This window comes from Aplidium turbinatum, chromosome 5 (genome assembly GCF_918807975.1).
Source record: "Aplidium turbinatum chromosome 5, kaAplTurb1.1, whole genome shotgun sequence".
Classification (NCBI taxonomy): Eukaryota; Metazoa; Chordata; class Ascidiacea; order Aplousobranchia; family Polyclinidae; genus Aplidium; species Aplidium turbinatum.
In genome coordinates this window covers 10,397,104-10,422,201 of record NC_137476.1, presented here as the reverse complement: position 1 = coordinate 10,422,201, position 25,098 = coordinate 10,397,104, and the positions used below count along the sequence as shown (strand labels likewise).

Sequence of the window (25,098 nt, the reverse complement as noted above, 5' to 3'; positions counted from 1 at the left end):
AATTTTCCAAATTTCTCCATAATCATTCTGCTGTACCTCCTAAAGCATTGCGCGCAGAAACGAAGTAAAATTTTTCTCATGTGCAGAATTGTTTCGGCATTCGATTAAACTACATATATTTTCATATTATTGTATCATGCTTGGGTAGTAAAAATTATAATGAAGTACACTTTTCTGCCAATTTTTAATTTTTTTAGAAATTAGAAAAAATACTTTTTGGGAAGTTGCTAGTTGTACATAGAATGTTTTAGATTTTATTGCAAAGCTTTGCATCTTCGGATAGCTGAAGATGTATGATTTCATTTGATGTCAAGATTGTGCGTCTACGTTGATCACATGACATGTTTTACCGCGTAAATACAACAGATTTGTGTGAAAAATGTCTGGTAATTTAGATTAAATATAAATTACTTCTGTTCGGGATGGATGGGCCATGTGACGAGAACGCGTGAAACGCTCTACTACTGTTCACGTGAATACATTTCTACAGGGCATATAGGCTACACCTTGGCTACAAGTTGCAAGCATAATGGTGAGACTTTGCTCGTTATTAAACCTAGTCCGGGTTTTGACGGAAAACTAAGTTACTCTTCACTCAAGCCTACCACCCGCTTGAATACAGCCTACGGTACATTTTTTACTGATGTTTAGTTATTATTTGACTTAACTAAAAGTGAACTCAATCTCATACATTTTCGGAAACTTGAATAATTTATTGATAAAGCTTTCGCCGGCGCAAACCTGGACTAACAACAAATAAATGCTGAACACGCGCATTAAAAAAAACAACATATTTTTCTGTTCAATATAACATTTTATGTGAAAATCATTGCCGGTTTAAGCAGCTTCACTCACGGAAGCCATAACATATTTTTCTGTTCAATATAACATTTTGTGTGAAAAGCATTTCCGGTTCAAGCAGCTTCACCCATATATTTTTCTGTGTAATATAACATTTTGTGTGAAAAAGCATTGCCAGTTTAAGCAACTTCACTCACTGAAGCCATGACCAACAACGCACACGCATTAACAAAACAATATATTTTCCTGTTCAATATAATATTTTGTGTGAAAAGCATTGCCCTACGCCCCTACCTGCCAAGCTGATACAATCTACAGACTTTACTAGGAATAGCACCTAAATGAACGGGCGCCACAGTGCTCCGCACCTAAATATCCAGACGCCACAGTGTGCGCGCCTATTAGACCAGCGCCTAACTGTCAGCGCCTAAAAGACGTGGACCCCCATTTGCCGACGCTAATTTTAAAGACTGAATTTATCGCATCAATAAAGTGTATTGTGATGTCACTTGCATCCTGCTTATTGTCAGACATCAGCTGCTTGATCACTCAATAATGTTAACAATTCAAGCATATACAGGGTGTATTGTGATTTATCGAGTGCTTTACCTCTTTTCTAGTCCTTTGTTATTATAAGTGGCAAAGTACTACTACTTTATTTACAAGGCCGCTTGTGTAAAATTTTCTCGGAACTTCATGGCGGACAAATGCGGCCGACGGAAGGGCGAGACCCGGCGGACAAAATGTCGGTTTTTGTAGGTTAATCGCGGCGATGGCCGCCTTCAGTTTCGAGGCCTGAATTATAGGGTGATATTTTTATAAAAGATTCTCCCAGCTGGGCACGTGTCTAAGCGCCGGCGAAGTAGGAAGTAACCCAAATAAAACATCCAGCAATCGTAAGATTGAAGCAACATTCTAGTCTGGTGTAGTCTAAGAAAATTAGTTTTTTCTTGTAATCTTGTTGTCCTTACAATCACCTCGGCAATTGCCGACGCTAATTTCGAAAAGTGTGGTTAGTCTTTCTCACAAAGACTGCGTTTAGCGTCGCTGCAGCAATTAAGCTTTAATAGGTTGGATGTTTTCTTTCTTGCATCTTGCGATCTTATGAGCGCTGCTAAACTAAACAAACTTCTTTTATGTTTTCCTTTGCGACCTAAAAAGCGCGTGACTCGTGACCTGTTATCTTTAAAGTGGCGCCTTCGGATTTGCCGCATTTGTAAAAGCGATTGTTTTTAGTACGTCTTTAGTTTGTATCGGTTATTTTATTGTCATGTTCATTATGATGTCATATGCACATTCCCTTACGCTGACCGGGAACTGAAGTTTGATTGTGACGTAACGAAAGTGAGACCATTCGGAGAAAAGATCAAATTGCCGACGCAAATTTGGAGAAAAGATCAAACGTGGCTTTCTCTCACCAAGAATTGCCAGCTGTGGCAGTTGCCGTAGCAACAACAATGCAGTGCGTACCGCCGTTTTTCTACGCAGCGTTGTTACGGAATTGCTTTGTTCTGTCGGATACCTAGCGAGAGACATACCGTAAAACAAGAAGTTGCGCTGCAGTTGGTTGGATAGTCCAGCGTTTAAGAAAAACGGAAATAATTGTAACGAACACTTCATAAGTGGCATGAAAACAGGGTGGGCGAAACATATTTTGCCCACCCTCGTTTCACGGCAGGGTGGGCGTCGCCCACCCTGCCCACCCTATTTCGACGCCTATGTATACAATTGCAGGACATTCTTAACATCAAATTTATGTGCTGTGGAGTGTTTCTGTCTTTATTTAAGTTGTAAATTCTGTTAGGTGATTGTTGATTCAACTCTATTCGACATAAAAGAGAATAGTTTAAATTTTATTAAATGGATGAAGCTCTTACTCTGTCAGAGACAAGAAGTGGTGGAACACCGTCTTCCTCTTCAACTATAATTCCAACAGCAATACCACATGTCCCTAAAATTAAAATAAGTGGAAAAAAAGGTATTTACTTAAAATAGAATTTGCATACCCTTATGCAAATGTAATGATGTAGTTGATGTACTATTCTTTTGAGTTTTCTTAGTTGCTTGGTTGGCCTTCACTATTTGTTGTAAGATGCCGATCTAAGACTTAGTCAAGCCGTTCACATTCAGCTGCAGCTAGGTGATGCTTTCTTGTACAACACCTGAAGTTGCCCATTCTGAACAGTTATTTGACATGCAGGGCACATGCTCTGAGTTGGCATCACTCTGTACATGATGGAGTTGCATAGAGCTCAATTGCTGTCTCGATTTGTTGTCATTTGCTTGATTGCAAGAATCAATTACCAGAACTCACCACTAGGACGTTGACAACTTGAGCCCTTTCCTAGTTGAATATTTACTACACGATTTTCTTGCTGATGATTTCTTAGTTATATATATGAAAAATCTCTCGTCGTAATGTGAGATATCATGTCATATGTTGAGAAATGGAGCCAGAAGTGATCCCTGTGAGACGCCATTTTGCTCCTATAGGAGGAGCAGGTTGATGATTGGATTGGCGTGGGCATAGATTAGCCCATTCAAGGATTTTAGAGGGGACACAGAAGAAAGGTATCGGATGATAGTTTTGTGGCTCCTCTGGTGGCTTGTGAGGCTTAGGGATCGCAACTGCTAAAGCTCTTCTCCAGATTTTTGGGATTGTGAGGTGGTGCAAGCAGAAGAATGGAATCTACGTAGCCAGGGCTTGATGGCTAGGCCAGCATGGAGCACAAGATCAGGGCAGATCTTATGGTTTTATCAGGCAAAGAGCCGTGGTGAACTCCTCTGGGGTGAAATATTCGGATATTGTTTCATCTGTGAAAAAAATATTTGAACCAATTTTAAGATATTAACGTCTACCCTTTAAAGTACGTGTTAATTTGAATTTTGAAACAAATTAAATTGTTTCATCTGGTGGTGTTTCCACTCGCCACAGGGCAGACATTTCCTCTGCAACAAGGCAAGGATGCCTTGTGGTCCTTTGTATTGTAGGGCCGTTCTGCACTAGCTGGAAAGTGATGGCATTTGCAGAACCTCTATTCTATACCTCTATAATGGCATTTGATAAATCTCTAATCTAGAACGTGATTTAAAAAAGGCAGGGAAGCCAAACATTTAGATATTATCAAATGAGTGCTTGAAAATTATTAGAAAGAAAATGACTTCAATGTGTATTGAAATTTTCAGCCCCTCCTTTGCCAACAATTGAAAGAAGAAACTGGTTGATCCATCAACATTTTATTCGAAAAGAATATGATGCTTGCAAGGTAACAAGTGCTATCTATAGTTGATACTGAATAAAACAAGTGCCACGGTTGCAAAATAGCCAGAAAATTCAGAAAAAAAAACAATAAATTTGCTTGATTTCATACACTATGTCTGATGGCTAGCAAATCATTTGAACAATTGAACAATTTTTTTGTGCCAATGTTTTATTTCCTGTCACATTAATGAAATGCTGGACCATATAAAAAACGTTGTTTTATCACTGGCTGTGGCTATATTTACACAATATAGTGTAAAAATACACTATATAGTGTAAAAATAGCCTCAATAGTCAATAGCGTTGCCAGATAAGGAATTCTGCCCTAATTTGAGAAAAGTTTAAAGCTGTTGGAAACAAAAACTTTTTTTTGTAACATGTAATTTAACGTCAATTAAACGTAATTTGGAATTAAAAATCAGTTTAGTTTATTTTGCTGATTCTTTCATCATGTGAGGTATATTTTATAAATTGAAAGTTTATGTAGAGATTAACAGATTTCTTTGCTACAGAACACTATGCTAATAATTTCTACATACTTTATAATTATGATGGATGCTTTGTATATCGTTGGATGTTTGTGTGTTGTTTTTGCATTGCAGATACCATCATCTTTGTTTGCATGTAATGAAGAGAAAGCAACTTAGCTTTTTGTGATTTACTTTTTAGAATCTCATTAAAGAACAACTGAAGGAATCAAAAGGGCAGTGTGAATATGCAGTTTATATTCAGGTATGTCAATACCATTTATATCTCATTATACTGGTAGAACTGTGTTGGCATGTCTTACTGCAGTGTTTAGTCCGACCGAATTTCCATATAGTTATAAAATTCTTCTCTTTATGTTGAAGTTCACCACAAATCAGTAACTGCAGCTTTGAGCAATAACAAACCTTCTCCTCGTTGTTTTCAAGTTCTGTACCACAAAGCAACTTTTCAAATTACCATGTATATATGTTTTATTTTGATGACAACTAATTTTTTCTTTGCTGTAAGTGTTTAGCTTTAAGCTTACTTCATTCAAACTATTGAGCATGTACTTTTATTGCAGGCGATGATATTGAGAAGTGATGGTGAAATTCAGCAATCGTTGGAATTGTTCCAAGCTTGTCACTTGCTCAATCCCAGAAATCCTGATAATTTGAAACAGATTGCGCGAAATCTGTAAGTAATTTTGCGCAAAAAGAAATATAATTACAATTATTTCCTGGTTGAAAAAAATGCCATTGTTTCTTCAGCACATAGGTTTTGCAAAGTAGCATTGCGATATTTGCTTGCGTTTGAATATCACTTCTTAGTCGCGTTTTTTTCTGCAGAGTTTTGATTGGAAAACACAAAAGTGCAATAGAGTGTTACAACCAAGCAGCTGATCTCAGTGAAAAAGATTGGGATATCTCTCACTGCCTCGGTGTATGTTACCAATTCTTGAAGCAGTATGATAAGGTAAAGAATGTTTCCACTAACTAGGTAATTGTATTTTTGAAGTCCAACTACGCCTACCTGACATAGGCATGAGGGCCATTGTACAGCAACTTTTCCAGTCATTTCTGTTTATGGAAACTGCAGAAAATGTGTCCCAAAGTGGTCCGACGTTTAATTTGCTCTTAAATCTCCGTCTTACTCTGTAAATTTGTACTACTGAGCCTTTTTAATTCTGGGTAAAAAACAAAATGTAAAACTAATGAGTTCAAAATGCAAAACTAAACCTATATAATATATATTATTTTCTTTTCTGCATTGTAAAGCTCTGCAGTTTTTACTTCGGTTGACCAAGTGTCTTAAAGTTTGTGTGATCATATTTCAAAATCGCAAACACTTTTTCAGCATCTGCAAATACATACTTTCTGTTTCAGGCTGTAGAAAACTACAGGGAAGCCCTGGCCAAGAATAAACACATTGTGACGTACATGGCCTTGTCTAAGTTGTACCAAGAGACGGATGATATCGACAAAGCTATGGACATTTTAAAAAAAGGTGCTTGTAGTATTTCAAACAGAAAAATCCGTCATTTTCACATTGATTCAACTTCTGCAGGCGTTGAATCAATGTAAAAATGACAGATGTTATCATCTGAGATGTGGCAAAATTTTGAAATTTCTTGCTTTGCTTTCAAATGACTACTGTCTTGTGTCAACACAGGGGTGGATTTTGCTCCAGAAAACACGGATCTATTGACGTCCTTGGGGCTTCTCTATCTACAAAAGAATAATTTTCATAGAGCGTTTGAATATCTTGGCCAAGTTCTCAGTTTTCAACCAGAAGATTACAGAGTAAGTAAGAATTAGATCTTTTTTCACCGTCAACGCAAACTGCGGTATAATGCGGTCGTGGTGACATTTCGCTATAGACACTTTTCCAAAGGAACCTTCAGATGTCACTTTTGGCAAATTCTATATTATGCTGTAGAGTATCGTCATCGACAACCATAGGCCTTAGTTGCAACAAATCGGTAGGCCATATTGGGTTTTTCGTTGTTGTATTGACTGTAATTCTTTAGTATAGGTTATTCGAGTTTCGTGCATTGCGTAGTTTTAACTAAAAATCATTATTATATTTCACTACTTTCTATCTTTAATCATTTTATAACGTTACGCAACTTGGTACGCAGGCTATCCTTGCTGTTAGCTCGCTGATGCAGAAACATGGGGATTATGACGTTGCCTTGAACAAATACCGAGTCGCAGCTCAGTGTGTCCCGGAAAGTGCATCTGTCTGGAATAACATTGGAATGTGTTATTATGGAAAGAAGAAAATAGTACCGGTAAGTTTCCTAATTTTTTTTTGAGTAGTCAAATCAAGTTGTTGATACCAATTTCGTGTTCACGTTTTTCTGCTTGACATTTGTGATAGCCTTCAGCAGGATGTGCTATAACAGCATTCTACCTCACGCTTTCACTTTGACATATTAATCGCTGCATCGTATATCCTTCTTCAAAAGCAAGCCACTCAAAAGTAAATGTTTGCAGGCAATCAGTTGTCTGAAGCGAGCGCACTACCATTCACCTTTTGACTGGAAGATTCTGTACAACCTTAGTCTGCTCCATCTCACCACTGAGCAGTACGCCAGTGCATTCCAGTTCGCCAGCACGGCCATCAGCCTAAAGCCACAGCATGGACCTTTGTTTGCTCTACTGGCTGGTGAGAGTTAAAAAAGATGTTTTCAATTTCCATAATAGCGTAGTTATGTTTTTGGAGGAAATGTATCCTCGAAGTTACATTTTGCATGTTTTGCATCATGTCACATAGTCTAAATATTTAACATGTTTTTATAAAATCTAAAGTTTGTTGCCTCTACTGGCACTATATGGTCTTGTGCTGCTGCTACAGTACCGTATGTATCAATGCTTAACCTGGGTTTCATTCTGAAAAAGACTTGCGTTTTATTGCAGTTGCATTGTCTCATCTTGGCCAAGATGAAAACGCTGAGAAGGCTTATGAGCAGGCCATGCTACTCGACTCGTAAGTGGGAAATTGTTAATCACCGTGCAATGGGTGAATTGTACATGTATATTATGTAATTGCACAACTACCTGAAATAACTAAAGATAGGTATTTTAGCCTCAAATAGCCAACTAGTCGCAGACATATTTGCAGCATACTCCGTTGCTGAGAAATATTTCAATGCAGTTTCAATATTTCAATGCGTTAATTCAGAGGAAAAGATGTATCCCTTAACAGATGTTCTTTTTTGATGATATTTTATCGGATTAGGCTATTTCACTGAAATTGCATACATCATTTTAAAAGTCATTTGTCAGCAGATTCACCAATTAGACTTTAAAGAACACTTACTCGTCATAATAACTCGAAAAATATGTGAAACGATTGGACATCGTAAAAAAATGTAAAAAAAACGATTACAAAACGACGACTAAAAACCGTTTTTACCCATCCCTATACATGACAGTGTGGACTGCTTGTTTGCATTGGAATTGTTTATACTATTTTTCTGTTAGAAACCCTGATAAAAACAGCACTGTCATCATCATCGGCCATGCCTGAATGAGGCGTCGGCTACCGTGATTTTCTGCAACGATTGATCATCCATTATTCTTGTTTAATTGACAAAATCCTGGTTTGTCCATGTTAAAAAATTCTTATAAATTTTCAAACCCGATGCTTCTGACCAGGAAGCCGCCCCATCATTACCAGTGCTCAATTCCACATTTACGATGGACGTGCCGATGAATGTCATTAGCCTTAACAGTTCTAATGAGGACGCCAGGGGTACAACCAGAGCGTTTTCACACTTCGTCATTGGTGATCTTATCAATCCAGTTAATTCCCATCATTCTCCGTATGAACCAATTTTCAGCTCTGTTAATCTTCTTTTCTACCTGCGGGCATGTAGTCCAGGATTCATTTCACAGCCGACAGTAGAACTGACCAAACGTATTAGACCTCAAACATCGTTTCGTATTTTTCAGATCGGACCCCTACACTGTGGTGAACTTTTTGATATTTTTAAGCAATCATTCTCACTATCAACGGGCTGCCAGTATGCTCACAAACTTTTACAACATTTATCCTGAAGAGAAACTAGCAGAAACCGACAAAGAGGTTGGTTCTGTTAAAATCCGTAGTGTTTATAAAATTCTGGTGCGTTTCGTAGGGGCTAGCCTATTCAATCAGTTTTGGAAAATCATATTTTGTTTTTCGTCGTTATTGTGCCCGGAACAAAAAGGCCTAGGGTTAGGGAGATGTTGCAAAAAGCCATTTTAACATATTTTTTTCAGCTCAGCGAAACTTGTAAAAAGTTATCAGCTGCCCTCAACGTTGGCCATAAGGTGGTGGTGGAACGTGAAAAGGCTTCCAAGCGTAACAAAAAGTCAACAAAAGATAAAGGTACGTGGAAGATTGTGCGCTGAGGCGTGACCATTATGAATTGACTGTGGTTAACTAAAGTCGGCAAGAAGGCTATTGCAGGCTACAGTAATTTGTGACTCAATATTATTTTTCATACATCTACAACCCAACAATCCTGAAAGATACACTTTATTATTTATTTGCATCTGACAAGAATGTCCATATTTGAATTTACAAACCAAAAAAAGATACACAAAAAATAAATGCAATACAGTTTAACACAAACAGCAGCGGTGTAAAAGTAGCCTGAAGACAATTCAGTACAAACATTGTCAAATACAATGGACTGCGATCAGTTCAGTAAAACTTGACAGAATCTGAAAGCAAAGAGTAAATCACAAAGAACAAAAAATCAAAAAGATGTGGAGCATGTCATTGTATTGTTTAAAAGATTTCGATTTGTACAAAGTGTCAGAGGACATTAAAGCTATAAGTAGGGAATTGCAAGATATATAGCAACGTTGAACAAAGGCATAAAGAGATTTTTTCAAGAGAGCTTCAAAAGTTGTAACATTTCCTGAAACTTCACATTCACTTGCGATCTTAATAGTCCAGTCGTTGAACTTAAAAAAATGGTCAAACCCGGAGAAAAATAATACCAAGCTGAAACTTTGCCAGGTGGTTCTATTGGTGATGTGGAGTCACCAAAAAAAAAGCCCCATGAATCCCCCTTGGGAATAGTGAGTTTTGGCCATTTTTCCATAATGGCCGCAGCCCCCATAGGCCAAAAATTCGAAATCGTCTAAAATTGATGTTTTATACATCATTCGAAAGATAATTTCATACTGAATCACTTTCACAAAAGAACTATGGTCAAAAAATACACACGTTTGAAGTTATTAACCATTAAATGCGGACTATAAGGCAGAATCCACCATTAGGCTTTAGCCTGGTGCTTTCCGCATTAGATATAAAGTCAAGCGAACAGCACAGAGATATGGGCGACCCCAGACGCAAGCGCGACTATGATGATTATGTAATGTTTAGAGATTGGCTTGAACAACGCAATCCGTTTACTTTTGCTGATGAGCATCTACAATCCTTGACATCCGACTGGGTTTCTATATCTGGAGAAGATTTGGTTAATTGTGAGAGATCAGAGGAAATAGGAGCAATCATTCAAAAAACATTGGATGGTCAAAATTTAGCAACTGCAACTATTCAACGCAAAACCTGCATTAAACCACTTGAGGTACTTGGAAATGTTGTAAAGATAGATAAAGAACACGTAAATGTCATCTAATCATTCTTTTTACAAGACTGACCGCTATTGCAGAATGTGAAGACGATGTTGAGAAGTACTTTTCATTCGAAATGACACCATATCCTCCTTCACTGTTCAAGGATGGACTTAGTAATCAAAGCTGCTTTGAGAACAACACTAATGAATGATACAGAAGCTGTTGGTAATGACCAGATTGATAAAAATTCATTGTAGGCTATGTTGTTGATGGAGGTGCCCTACTTCACAGAGTCAGATGGTTGAAAGACTCAACATTCGCTGAATTGGCTCAACTCTATGTATCTTATGTTAGAAGACACTATGGTTCTGCTCATGCTATCTTTGATGATGATGGCGTATGAGCGATTTTTTCAGGCAAGATTGGAGGGCAGGAAATCATCAGCCACTCAGCAGTCTCGTCGTCCAAGACCCTCAGACCATGCGCACCATGTGGAGGCGGTGAGTTAGGCAGTGGTAGATGACATGGTCTGCGGTCTGTTCCGTGGCACCACACTCGCATTCTGATGAAGGAACTAGGCCCCACTTGTGCATGCCCGAACGAAAGCGGCCGACGCCAGTTTGCAGGCGGTTAAGCCTGGTCCACGCAAACCTTGCGAGGGACATCCCTGGTAGGCGGGGATCGGCGTCGGGAATCGGCGTCGGGAATGAAGTCACGGAGCGTGGAGGTGTGATTTTGCCACTCCGTGTTCTATATGTGGTTCGTCCAGTGTGCCGCACTTAAACCAAGTTCTTCTGCGTTCTTAAGTAGTTGTTTTGCGGCAGGCACAAAGGGGCGTCTTAATTTCAGCCGCTACTTTATAAGTGGTTGTCGCTTGAATGTTGCATGGAGGAGATGGTCGGGGTCCAGAGCGCGGCGAGAGAGAGAAATCGTGGTTCCTTTACGGCGTAGCTCAGCGGGTTGGATGCCTGCTAGGATGGGTAGGCAGTCCGTCGGAGTGGGACGCAGGCATCCAGTCACAGTACGCAATGCGTCGTTGATGGCGGTATCAATCTGGTGGGTGTGAGAACTACGACACCAGACCGGTGCGCAGTAGCCTACTCAGCGGTGGAAATCTTTGATGGAATGTTATCTTTGATGGATATAAATACGCTTCTACAAAGTCAAATGAGCATATTCGACAAACTGCTAGTAAAAAGTGTCCAAATGTTGAAGTGGCGCCCGGAAGTGGCGTCAGTCAATTCTGTAGGGGAAGGTTGGGTTAGTTGAGCCACTTTTTGCAATTTTTTTTATATGAGTTGATTTTATTTCTTTATTCACAGTGCTTTACCTTCTGCGTATATTAAACAATATTTGTAGGAAGTAGGCTACAAGCCTTATCGAACGACGACAACCGGGTCCATAGGTGTTTAAAAACTAGTAGTCAAATGGCTCAACTAACACCACGGTAAGGGTTAGTTGAGCCATCATTTATTATGTTTGAAAACACAAATTAAACCACGTTTCTTTTCCAAGCCTTAGTTTATATTCAAAGTAGTAATATCAATGTATGAAAACAGGTTTACAATTGTTCCAAGAGTCGCTCGTAACTCAATGTGCAGATAAAATAATAAAGATATTGCTACGGCATCCAAATAACACCATTTCATTATAGCTTGACCACGTTTATGACCTTTTGTTGAGTTTTATGTAGTTCAAAGAGATTTATTGGACCGTAAACAGACTTATCCAACGGCTGGAACGAAGAAGCTTCAAGATCAAGCGGCGCTGGTTCGACTCTCGGGTGTGCGCTTGAGCAACGTACGTTAAGGACTGCTCTCCATTCAGCGGCATTTAATGGATGGAATAATTCCCTGGCAACAAGACTTCAACAATCGGAAACTTCACTCTGTCAATCTCGGTGACCAGGCCTGCGTCAGCGGTTCAAAGCCTCCACAAGTATGCGACACTGCCAGGATTAAGCTCTGCAAGAAGTTTTAGATGTTGTTGTTTATATATTGAGTTATCCAAAATCAGTTTGAGGAGTAACTTCGGATGGGAAATTGTACACTTTTTCGTAAGCTCTGGTTTAACCATGGAGTAATTCATTGCTTGTCACTCCTCACAAAAATCCATCAGGCAAAAGCCTAATGGTGGAATCTACCTTATAGTCCGCATTTAATGGCTAATAACTTCAAACGTGTGTATTTTTTGACCATAGTTCTTTTGTGAAAGTGATTCAGTATGAAATTATCTTTCGAATGAGGTATAAATCATCAATTTTAGACGATTTCGAATTTTTGGCCTATGGGGGCTGCGGCCATTATGGAAAAATGGCCAAAACTCACTATTCCCAAGGGGGATTCATGGGGCTTTTTTTTTGGTGACTCCACATCACCAATCGAACCTCCTGACAAAATTTCAGCTTGGTATTATTTTTCTCCGGGTCAAATCATTCAGCGACTGGACTATAAGGTATTCTTTCGGTCTGGTTCTCATAGATTTTATTACTTATTAGCCAATTTATCGGCATTTATTATTCTGTTCATGCTTGGAGCATCGTAACTGGGCTAGGTTGTTAGTAGCAAGAAATTATATTTGATAATTAAGACAAGCACCCCAGTACTTTCAGTTTTTAACAGGTTATTTGGTTTCATAGCCTACCACAGTACCGCATGCAATGCTTCAAAGGTGGTAAACACGTGCAGAGTTGTATTTCATCGTAAGTAGAGGTTGTATGTTATGTCAATGTTTTACAGTGAATCCTTCTGTTTCTGAGGCAACTCCACCGTTGTCTGAAGTAATAGATCAACCACAAGGGAGCGTCAATCCGGTTACGGCCAAGGATAACCCTGTATCCCCATCACCCCATAAACTCGACGCCTTATCAGGGTAAGTTTTGATTTTAAATGAACGTTGCTATTGCTTCAAAACCCATTCCAAAATGCTGTAGCAGACATAACTCTTATTTTTCTTTCTAGTGTTAGCCTATTGGTACGAAAGACTTTAAATGGAACTTTTCTGTTCCTGACATGTAGACTTTTAGTCTAATGTAGGCTAGTGCTGTAGACTAATTTCTGTACCAAGTTTTGTGGCCGCTAATCAACTCTTCAAGTATTTTTGAAGACGGTCCGACTAACAACAACTGTAGACTAATCTGCGTCAAAGCCAGATTACTTGCAGTGTTCGCGTTTTGCTGATATCAGTTTTTGTTACGCAGGCCGAAGCTTTCGATGCCGTCTCCATCCAAACTGCCTCCACTTCTTCCATCATTATCACGTCACAATGACGTCGATGGAGAAGCTTCCAGTCATGGAAGTTCTTCAAAAGAGAAAAAGAACAAAAGTGAGAGAAAGGAGAAAAAACGCGCTAAAGAAGCACTTCCAGCAGAGTGAAGATTCCTTGAAGACAAGATCTCGAACATGCATTCTACAAATGCAATATATCAGCAGATTTAATGTGTAGTGCAGGCCCTTAGGGGCAAAAATGAGCATCTTTAGGCTAAACGTGTTACACGTTGGTTTTTTGCATTTTTTGGTAGTTGATGAATCTAACTTCAATTTTAGTGGGTGCCGCAACTTTTTGGGCCACGGTGATACTCCCAAATTGGGGATTTTCCCCAAATCAATTTTGAGCTCTTTCACGGCATTTCTATGCAATTTGATACGTTATTTTTTTTTATTTGGACTGACTGCCACTACAAAATACACGAGATAAAAATCACCCAAAATTATGTTATTAATGACGTCATTGTGACGTCATAACATTAAATTTTTTTTCTTATTGTAATCGCTTGTTTGTTGTTGGTGTTACTTTTTTAGTTACAAAAAGTTACCAATGCTAAAATAATTCCCTCTTCAAATATGACGTCAGCCAGGCGCGGATTTATGGGGGGGGGGCCCGCCCCCCCCCCCGAAATTTTGTGAAAAATTGTATGTTTCCGCATCAAATGGTTTGATATGCTTCTAAACAGCTGATATTAGTCCCTCGGCATCACAATTGATGAAAATGGTTGTTTTAATGTCTATTTTCTAGCATATCGTATATGTCGTAGTATCATTGTTCATATCTGTTTAGGCTTTTTCTTTCTTTTTAATTGATTTTCAAATTTTCTGGCCCCCCCCGAAAAAAACTCTTAGATTCGCGCCTGACGTCAGCATTGCATCATGAATGACGTCATAACTTTGTTTTGTGATTTTTTTTGTAGCCTAATGTGAAAACATTTGAAGAATACATTTTTTAAATCGTTATCCCTTACGTTACTGGCAAGGCAGCAAAGTACAATCGTGTTGACATAGTCTACGATGTATATCTGAAAAATAACATCAAATCTTCTGCAAAAAGCAGGCGAGAATCTGGATGTTACGTGGCTGTCACAAGTAATAGGCCTACTCGTCTTCCTCTCAACTGGTCTGAGTTTTTGAAAAATGACAGCAACAAAATTGCGTTATATCAACTGGTTCAACAAGCTGTGATAACTTCAGTCGATCCAAACTTGTCTACGATTGTTGTTACATCGTTAGATACAGCTCTTAGCAATCAAACATTGGACATGTCTGAGATTTCCTCGAGTGATCACGAAAGAGGAAGAAAACCGCTAATTTTTTCATCTTGAATTGACAGTGTTCAGATTCAGACATTGCCCAATCTGTTGTTGTGTAAATGTGTAGGCCTATTCATTTGATTTGTAGATCATAATTACATATTATTTTAAATTTTGAAGTGGCATGGCTAAAAGGAAAATTCACCCCTGGTAGTTGCTTTTCTGGTTATACCCTTGATGACGTCATTATTGCGTCATACTGTACTGGTATTATTGTTATTGCTTGCAAATTCAAAATTTTGAGCATTTGCAAAACTTATAATGATAGTAGTTGATCGCTTTTTTCGGAATAAACTTACATTTGGTTCCTGAATTTCAATTTGTCTAGTCTTAATAATGTAATGATGACGTCATAAAAGATGCAGTCATGACGAAACTACTTTTGGGAATTGTGAAATGGTTCTAGTAACCGGTACTCCAACTAAAACCAACAGCAAACGACAAAAATCGGTTAAAAAATCAAAAACAACATTGATGACGTCACAATGACGACATCAGTCAAATTATTTTGTGTTTGTTTTGTCTCACTTATTTGTGTGTGCTTTTTAAGTAAAAATATGCAAAAATCAAATATGTAATTGCACAAAAATGCCGTAAAAGAGCTGAAACGTGATTTCTGGGGAAATCCCCGATTTGGGGGTGATCACGTGACCCAAAAAGTTGCGGCACCCACTAAAATCAAAGTTGGGTTGACCAACTGCAAAAAAAACAACGTGTAACACGTTTAGCCTAAAGATTCCCCTGAGGGCCTGAACTAGTGGAAAACATCACACATGAAAGAAAGTACATATTTGAAGAAAAAAGATTTCACCTTATTGCTATATTAGTTGGCTTGAAATTTCAACATAAATAAGTTTGGTTCAGGGATATCTAAAGAAGGTGATACGAAGGCTTTTATTACGTCTGACAATAGAAGGGCTTTAATGTTTCGTAAATAATCTGTGTTTCTCGTAAAATGACAATTGGCACCGATAGTAGTTTACTAAATCTTGTTATGATAACTTGCATTGCGCTATTAGCATCAGGCCTGGATATTTGCAGCATGCTCATGGTTGCTTGTTAATTCAACTACCCATATACTTGTTTTACATTTTAGCCTACTGCAAAAGCTTTGTTAAAAAAAAAACAGCTTACTGGTAACTTTCCAACTGTCTTTGTAAACAAGTATTCTTTAAGTATGCTCTACGTAGCAATTGCTAACTGCTTCTGTAGCTGAGTGTACCAGCTGCACTACAAACTACCGCCCTGGTAGTGTCACGAGAATAAGGCAATCGCTGCGAGCTTTCATATCCCCTTCTCTAGATATCCCTGGTTTGGTTTAATGGAGCTGCCAAGATTGCCTTCTTTATTTCCATAGGTTTCCCTTCATCTTGGCCTTAATTGAGGTAAAATTTAAACCGTTTGGCTGAAACAATAAAGCTTTCAACCCAACCAATGTTTTCGCTTTTTGTTCGTGATATCTGCAATATCGACTACAGTCAACTAGGCTTGTTAGCCACCCCCCGTGTGTATGTATTCTACCACGTCAACAGCTTTAGCTGAACTTCAATGGAATTCTATGATACTACAGCCTACTACACCCGATGGCAAATCTGAAATGCATTTGATTATGGAGTCAAGTGCATCTCAAAATCTCGTTTGATCCGACCTACTTTTAATCGATTTGGCTCAGTCGTAAGCCGGTGGTTCAAAATTAACTTCTTTCTTGTGGCACATGACTGCAGCCCTGAAAGACTACAGTTTAAATTACTTCATCACATGTTGAGCCGTTTGTTCGTATTGTTTGTATCATCACTGATAGTGATATGTATAGAACGTTATTATATAATTAATAATTATATTTTGTACGAGAAAAAAGATTTCGTGATCATTCCACTGCTGGTTTGAAGCGGGTGTTGGATCTCGTACGCTTCTAGGTCTTCGACTTTTGGACGCATTCACGTTGGTATTTTAGTCACTTTGCACGTAGCAGACATCGCGCTCACTCGTTTCAAGCTCACAACGCACAAGGGAGTAATATTTTGAGAATGATCAAGACACCGCAGCACGACTTGCTCAATAGATAATTTGAATCTTGTACGCTCCTGCATCTCAAGCTTTTAGACGCACGCGTTCACTTTGGTGTTACACACTTTTTTTTAACAAATTGAGTGAATTTTATTGCGTTAGTGGTGATTGCGACGGCATGGTTAATTTTATTAACAAACCTATAACGGTAACATTACACGTAACAGGCATGCGCTTATACGTGTCTGGTACTAAAAGACGTGCTCCTCGCTCGTTTTAACCTCATGAATTATATGTAGGCCCTTTTAGAGAATGATCCTGATTCCTGACTGTGCAAACGACGTTCCGGCATGACTTGCTCGGTGGAATACTGTATTTTGAACTTATCAGTTGGCAAAAATGATTTGAAACTTAAATTCCAATTATTGCCTTTACCGGTACTATAAATTTACTTTCACTGAGCTGAAAAATCAGCAGAAACACGGTATTCACACAGAACACCTAGAAGAGTTTTGAGTTTAATTCTTTCCCAAAGAGGGTGAATGAAACCACAAGTTCAGTTGATCATCTCATGCTCGGCTTCACTACAGTATGTCGTGCGAGAGTGGACTCGGTAGCTACGCAATCGTTTGTTTGAAGTGACCAACTCAATTTAAAGATCTCTCCACAAAAGCTTTCAGTTCATCGTCATCAACACTGCCTTGGAAGGAATCAACGGCCTTCCCGTTCTTGAACAATAACACAGTGGGTACCGCCATGATCTGTGAAGTAGGAAACACGTGCATCGGTTACACATGATGATGTTCAGGTAATTTCGTAACAAACTTATGCACAGTCGCTCGGAGCAAGAAAGCCAGTGACGTGAAAATACGACACTGCTACTTTATTTCATGATACATACAGCAAATCTTGCACAATGCACAAGTTTTTATTTTATTTTGCTGTATTTGTTCCGGGAAGAGAGAAAACTTTTATTCCGTCTGTTGTGAGAATAGTACAGTGGATGTAAACTTGTACAGGGTCATCAGAAGCCTAAATAACGTTACAACTTCAAACAACTGTTATTAAACAAATGGTAGACAATATTTGAGTAATAAACATATAATATTGTCAAATAAATAAATATTTAGGAAAAACAAGTTTTACTCAATGTGTCCGCCATTTGCGTCGATAACAAGTCGGAGAAAAGGACCTGCAAGAGTCATGAATAACTCAGATATTTAGGTCCATTCTTTTTCCAGATTGGTCTTCGGAGCTTCCAAACTTTGGTAGTGTTTAGTCGAAACCTTGTTCTCCAGGTAAGACCAGATGCCAAAGTCTAGGAGGGGGTTCAGGTCTGGGGATGAAGGAAACCATTCTCCCTTGGAAATGAAAAAAGGCACATTGGCTGAAAGCCAGTTTTGCGTTCTCTTAGCTCCATGTGAAGGGGCAGAATCTTGTTGGAATGACCAATTACGTTTTTGAAGTGTTTCTTTGCTCAAGTCAACAATGAACCCTCAAGAATATCATTTCAGTAGTTTTCTTGGTTCAATTTCACTCCTTGGTCCACAAAAATCAATGGACTCCTTCCTGATTCGTTGACTGCGGCCCACACCATCACTGATGCCGCCCCTTGTCTCCGAGTGACTACCCGTGGTTCCACGTCACCATTTATTGACCAAACATGATCATTTTGATGGTTAAAAGATGCTGGACAATACATCAAGTTTTTTCTCATCGCTGAACACAGTGGCGTAGCCAGAAAAAAATTTTTTGGGGGGGCCAAATATTTGATGAATTGAAGAGAACGACAAAATGTTTGATTTAAGACATCGCCACCTGATGTGCAGTGGCGTATCCTGGTGGGTTAAGCAAGGGAAGCAATAAAGCTGGTGGGGGTTAGAGCGTGCCGAAGGCACGCGTATTCTAGGGGGGTCCGGGGGCATGCTCCCCCGAAAATTTTTTGCAAAATTACACTTAAATAATGGATTATAACTCTTTCTGGAAACACTTTCAGGGTAATATTTGTATGAAACTAATTAGCAGATAAACAGCTATTAACGTATTAAAAGTAGCTCTTATCTACACACAAACGGGCAAAAACTGCGGCTAAAATTAGAGAACACAAAAAACTCAGCTGTGACACAAAAACCCTACAGAGTAAGCGATTCTGAAATTGCTTCCACAGATTAGTTAAAAGAAGCTTAAATCGCGTAAACTTTGCGCGATTTACGATTTGCAAAATTTATTGGTGTCTTTCTGTGTGTCTAAAACAAGTCCTGGGGCGTGTTAATAGCCAGATGTCTTGGAAAACAATATAAATTTATACAAATTATATTATATTTTCAACAAAGGGTTCAACTTCGGAATCCAAACTTTGAAAATTTGGGGGGCCATGGCCCCGTTCGCCCCCCCTGGCTACGCCTATGGCTGAACACAAGGTTTGGCAGCGTGCCTACTCCTTCAATGCGTGAGAGCATAATTCTGTCTCTGGAGAGCCGTTTCCCAATGGTATATATATTGGCATTTAGCAACTGTTTCTTCATGTGTTTGAATGGGCTCATCTTTAAATCCTTTATGAGAACTGTGAACATGGTTCCATAGGCCACATTCGCCTTTTTGCCAGTTTTTGAATTGGATCTCTTGTAACGTTAATTATTTTTATGACCCTTTGTAAACAACGCAAATAAAATAGCACCATGATAAACTAGATTCCATAAACAGGAATCAGCGAAAGGCCACATCAGTCATCGAGTAAGCAGCCCAAAACAAAAGCAATTAAACTTTGTAAGAAAAATATTTTAATATTATTAAAATAGAAATTGAACTAACTTTGTATTTCATCGCAAGATCCCCAAAATCGTCAATGTCTACTTTAGCCAACATAACATCCCCGGAATGAGCGTCTACTGCTTTCTCCAACCTGGGGCCTAATTGCTTACACGGTCCACACCACCTGCGAATGCATTTACAGGATTAATATTCAATTATTCATGGTATACAGGTACAGTATTAGCGTGATACAGAGATATGTCGAGAGAAGTGCAGACCTATCATCACCATAAAAGCGGCTATGCTATTAATAAGCATAATTCAAATGCTGTTTCGCAAATCATAACAAAGTTATTATGTTGAAACGGATTCTCAGCAATTACAAACAAAGCTTAAAAGCTATACTTTTGTGAAAGTTTTTCTTGTTAAATCCTAATTGAGAGCAATAGTATCTAGTCTACTCTAAAATGTTTAATTTCAAATAACTTTAGTTTTGCATATTCAAAAAAAAATAAACAATAAATATAAAGAGAAAAATACTCAGCATGGAAATCCACTATGATTGGTATCTTGGCACCAAGAACTCGAGATTTGAAGTCATCTTCAGTTTGAACATTAAATGATGTGGCTATAAGTTCTTTATCCGAATAATTCCTAGTTGAAGTTATATGAAACTTATTCATATAATGTGAGGTATTTGACACATTGACAGGCCTGAAAGATTTATCTGAAACCAATTCAATGATAAGCAACAAAAAACCAGAATGACATAAATTCGTAAATAAAAATGGAAAAAAATTGCGTAAAATTAGGCATTTCAAAAGCAACTTGGCAATTATGAACATAACAAAAATTGATGATTGCGCATGAAAACCCAATCATGAACATATAAAGTGAGAATTTCATCAAATATATATACTTATTAGTTTCTAAAGTCTCTACAAACTGTTTCACCCCAAAAGGGGGGGTCAGAAGAGCCTGATAAATATGCAACAGGTTGAAGGGGTGAAACAGGCTATAGTAGAGGTTTTAGAAAATAATAACTATATTTGATGTAATTTGCTCAGCTTAGCATTGAGCACTTTTTGTAGTATTAATAAGAATTTCATATCAAGTACTTTTCACTTCCATACAGTTTGACATAAATCATGAGAACCTTTTTCTTCAGACTGAGAGAACTTCTTTTAAAACTTAATCCTGGCAGTTGTGGCGGTAGGCTAGTCTACTTGTAGTGGAATTGAACTATGGATGCAAACCCAGTCAGTGAGATTAAAAGAGTAAAGTTTTTATTTGTTATAAAAGTGGTGTTGCTTGTAAATTATTCAAGTATATATATACTAAGTGCCACCGAATAGAGAGCTGTCTTTGAATTAGTTGCTCAAACACCTACAAAAGAGTTTAATCGTTACTTGATTTTTCTATTCACAAAGTCAGACAGATAACTTACAGAGCTATTGCCAACAGGGCCATGCTTATTGTCTGGTTTGTTGAAAAAATTATATCAGACAATATAGTAGCACACTGATGTTTTAAATCGAAGATTACAACATGTTGTACTTCAACATTACCTGCTAGTATTGTGGAATACTGATAACTATGACATGTAATCACAGAGGAAAAATGTGTCCTCATCATCTGATTGCGTAAGGATCTTGCTAGCGTGTTAAACATTCTGTAGACAGTTTTGAGCTGCACAATAAAGTAAAACAAAAATCTGAAAATAGACAGGATATTTTATCTTTTTGAAAATCTTCACAAATCATTCGAGCTGTAATAGCCTGGACATTGATTTGCTGAAAAAAAGGAATTTACTCTAGATCAACTTGTTGCCGGTAAGAAGCTCTGGTAGGTCATGCTTGGTTGCCAGAAAAATGAAGGAGTTTAGATGTCTGAGGCATTCTTTTACGTAGAACAGGATTGCTCAGATTTCAGAGCAGGTGATGAAAATCCAAAGGAGTATAGCTTTGTCCAGTTATGCTATGTCATGCATTGTATTTGGCGCCTTGTAAATGGGACATTCAAGAATGATATGATCAGCAGTTTGTTCTGTTGCGCTGAATTCCTAGACCGATGTGGGAGCCAAACTCCACTTGTGCATATTGGAATGGAAGCTGCCAACTCCTGATTGAATTCTATTGAGATTGACCCCTAAGTCGGCCAGGGCAGGTGCATTTTTAAAATTTTGATGATACAAAAAAATAACAAAATTTGCTGCTAGGAATTTAGCTTCTGTTTGATATTGAAGAGCCAAACAAAGGACAAGCTTCATGCTCAAGTGATGAAGGAACCCTAAGCTCATGGGATATGGTTACAGTTCTTCTTCGGCAGTGGCTATTTGACCGGCGCCGGTCTTTGAATCTGAAACACTATTTGACCGGTCATGACGTCACTATATAGGCATTTTTTTCTTTTTCTCTTTCATAGGAAAAGACGAGAAGAGTGCCTATATAAGTTCTAAATTCGGCAGTTATGTTCAACTGATTCGATGGCGCGTAGGATAAGTCTCCGGCTGGTGCTCCAGAGGGAATAAGTTCGATACTACGCGGAAGCGTTCTTTTATTTTTAATTTTTAACTAAATTTTGACCCGAATTGACCCAATCGTTAGGCTGTTGCATTTGTGTGGTTAATTTTTAATTTGAGTAGCCTACAGCCCAATTTTTTATGTCTTTTCAACTATGAGTACCGTAATTAAAGTTAAGAGTTTTTAATTTTCTGGAATTTGAGAATTTCTCTGGGTAATTTTTCGTTCGTCATAAGAACATGTGACCGTGTTTGCCGAACAACGCATTACATTTTTGCGCCGTTCGGCAAACACGGTCACATCCTCTTATGACAAACGAAAAATTATCCAGAGAAATTCTTAAATTCAAGAAAATTGAAAAATAAAATCAAGTAATAAAGTTAAAGTTTTTAATTTTCTGGAATTTGAGAATTTCTCTGGGTAATTTTCCGTTCGTCATAATTTTCCGTTTGTCATTACATTTTTGTGTCGTTCGGCAAACAAGGTCATAAAAAACTCTAACTTTATTACTCATATTTGAAAAGACATAAAAAATTGGGCTGTAGGTTACTCAAATTAAAAATTAACCACAAAAATGCAGAGGCCTAACGATTGAGTCACTTCGGGTCAAAATTTAGTTAAAAATTAAAAAAAAAACGCTTCCGCTTAGTATCGAACTCATTCCCTTTGGAGGACCAGACCGATTCGTATCCTACGAGCCACAGAATCAGTTGAACATAACTGCCGAATTTAGAACTTATATAGGCACTCTTGTCGTCGTTTGCTTTGAAAGAGAAAAAGAAAAAAATGCCTATATCGTGACGTCATGACCGGTCAAATAGTGTTTCAGATTCAAAGACCGGCGCCGGTCAAATAGCCACTGCCTTTTTCTTCCTGCTTTACGTCTCATTTCCAGGATGTATATAGTACCGTAATTACCGGTATATGCACAACATTTTAACTCGCTTAAAATTTTATACCATAGAACAACACTACAAGTATTTACATCTACATTTAAATACACCAGTTGGTAAATATGGCTGTGGCTATATTTACACTATAGCCTATAGTGTAATAATAGCCTCAATAGTGTTGCCAGATAAGGAAATCTGCCGTAATTTGAGAAAAGTTTAAAGCTGTTGAAAACAAAAACTTGTATTTTGGAACTTTTTTTAGTCCTGGGCAAAGATCAAAACCCTAACCTTATTTCTAACTCTAACCCTTCCTATCTTTAATCCTAACTCTGGTAACACCTGATTGTAATCATGGCATCAAGTGTGGAAAAATAGCCACTTCCGGTAAATATATAGCCTAAACACATTGCTCTGCCAAGAGAACTACCATAATTAATCACTGGTTTATTTTTTCAAAATTGTTAGGCAAGACTAGCAAGACATATTGCAAGTTCAATTCTGTCAACTTTGAATCCTACTAATGCTCGGTTATTAAATTTTGATTAACAAGGTAGCGTTGTAATGGCATGGTACATAATAAATTTCCTCAATTTTACTCTTATTCCTGTCCTCAACATTGAATTTTTTGCAATCTTGGAATAAAAGCAATAATGCATTGCCATTTGCACCACCTTCATTCTAGCAGAAAAAACTTTCCGCTTTCCGCCTAAACAATTCATCCGTGAATAAGTGCGAGGTATACAATGCGACCCGAGCTACTTTCGACAAATCTCAAATAAAATTATAATCCGCAACACATGCCACTTAAATTGTACATGCATCAGATTCAGTATTGAATTACCTTTCCAGGGGTGTGCACTAATAGGTGGGCATTTGGTGGAAACTCTCAGCAGAACTGTTTAAAGATGGAGAATATATTTGCGAGACACTAAAATAATACGATTTTTGCATAATTGACACCTCTCCAAACATCTTCGAATAAAACTATAATCCGCAACATATGCCACTTAAATTTTACATGCATCGGATTCAGTATTGAATTACCTTCCCAGCAGTGTGCATCAATAGGTGGGCATTTGGTAGGAACACCCAGCAGAACGGTCAAAAGATGGAGAATATATTGACGATAATCAAGAGAATAATGCAATTTTTGCATAATTGACACCTCTCTAATAAACCTCAAATAAAACTATAATCCGCAACATATGCCACTTAAATTGTACATGCATTAGATTCAGTATTGAATTACCTTTCCAGGGGTGTGCACCAATAGATGGGCATTTCGTAGGAACTCCCAGCAGAACGGTTCAAAGATGGAGAATATATTTACGATAGACATTAAAATAATACAATTTTTGCATAATTGACACTTCTCCAAACATCTTCAAATAAAACTATAATCCGCAACATATGCCACTTAAATTTTACATGCATCGGATGCAGTAGGCTATTGAATTACCTTTCCAGGGGTGTGCATCAATAGGTGGGCAATTGTTAGGAACTCTTAGCCGAACGGTCCAAAGATGGAGAATATATTGACGATAATCAAAAGAAGAATGCAATTTTTGCATAATTGAGAGCTCTCCAATAAACCTCAAAAAAATCTATATTTCGCAACATATGCCACTTAAATTTTACATGCATCGGATTCTTTATTAAATTACCTTTCCAGGGGTGTGCACCAATAGGTGGGCATTTGGTAGGAACTCCCAGCAGAACGGTCCAAAGATGGAGGATATATTGACGATAATCAAGAGAATAATGCAATTTTTGCATATTTGACACCTCTCCAATAAAACTCAAATAAAACTATAATCCGCAATATATGCCACTTAAATTTTACATGCATCGGATTCAGTATTGAGTTGCCTTTCCAGGGGTGTGCACCAATAGGTGGGCATTTGGTAGAAACACCCAGCAGAACGGTCCAAAGATGGAGAATATATTTACGATAGATATTAAAATTGCTTTCTGAATCCGTACAAGATGTACTTCCTGATACCAACAATCTAGTGTCGTTGTCAGCCACCCTTAGTCAGAAGCATTCAACCAGCCACCCCAGTAATGTTACAATGGTGCCTCCGAGTAAATTTTCTGAACTCACAACCTGCAATAAAGACATCAACGCCACCTGGTAATGTACCACGTTTTTGCAATTTTTTTTAACTTTCTGTAATTATCTCCTACTGTAGTCTACATGCATAGTTTCTAACTTCTATTCCTACGATACCTT

General features: G+C 38.1%; 2 protein-coding genes across 2 annotated transcripts; one reads left to right on the top strand and one right to left on the bottom strand.

Moving 5' to 3' along the window:
* Positions 1-735: 735 nt before the first annotated feature.
* On the top strand, positions 736-16,543 carry LOC145770221 (BBSome complex member BBS4-like). Its single transcript, XM_082581816.1, has 14 exons — positions 736-2,779; positions 3,988-4,067; positions 4,733-4,795; positions 5,115-5,227; positions 5,380-5,506; positions 5,917-6,037; positions 6,203-6,333; positions 6,672-6,824; positions 7,030-7,201; positions 7,453-7,522; positions 8,491-8,623; positions 8,800-8,908; positions 12,849-12,981; positions 13,310-16,543. The coding sequence occupies exons 1-14, from the start codon at positions 2,662-2,664 to the stop codon at positions 13,482-13,484; spliced, it is 1,698 nt and encodes a 565-aa protein (XP_082437942.1). The 5' UTR covers positions 736-2,661; the 3' UTR covers positions 13,485-16,543.
* Positions 16,544-16,890: 347 nt separating this feature from the next.
* LOC145770550 (putative thioredoxin-2) lies at positions 16,891-21,160 on the bottom strand. The gene is made up of 4 exons (XM_082582229.1): positions 21,019-21,160; positions 19,991-20,177; positions 19,511-19,634; positions 16,891-17,460 (listed from the first exon to the last, which is right to left on the bottom strand). Exons 1-4 carry the CDS (start codon positions 21,119-21,121, stop codon positions 17,347-17,349), a joined length of 528 nt encoding a protein of 175 aa, XP_082438355.1. The 5' UTR covers positions 21,122-21,160; the 3' UTR covers positions 16,891-17,346.
* Positions 21,161-25,098: the final 3,938 nt, after the last annotated feature.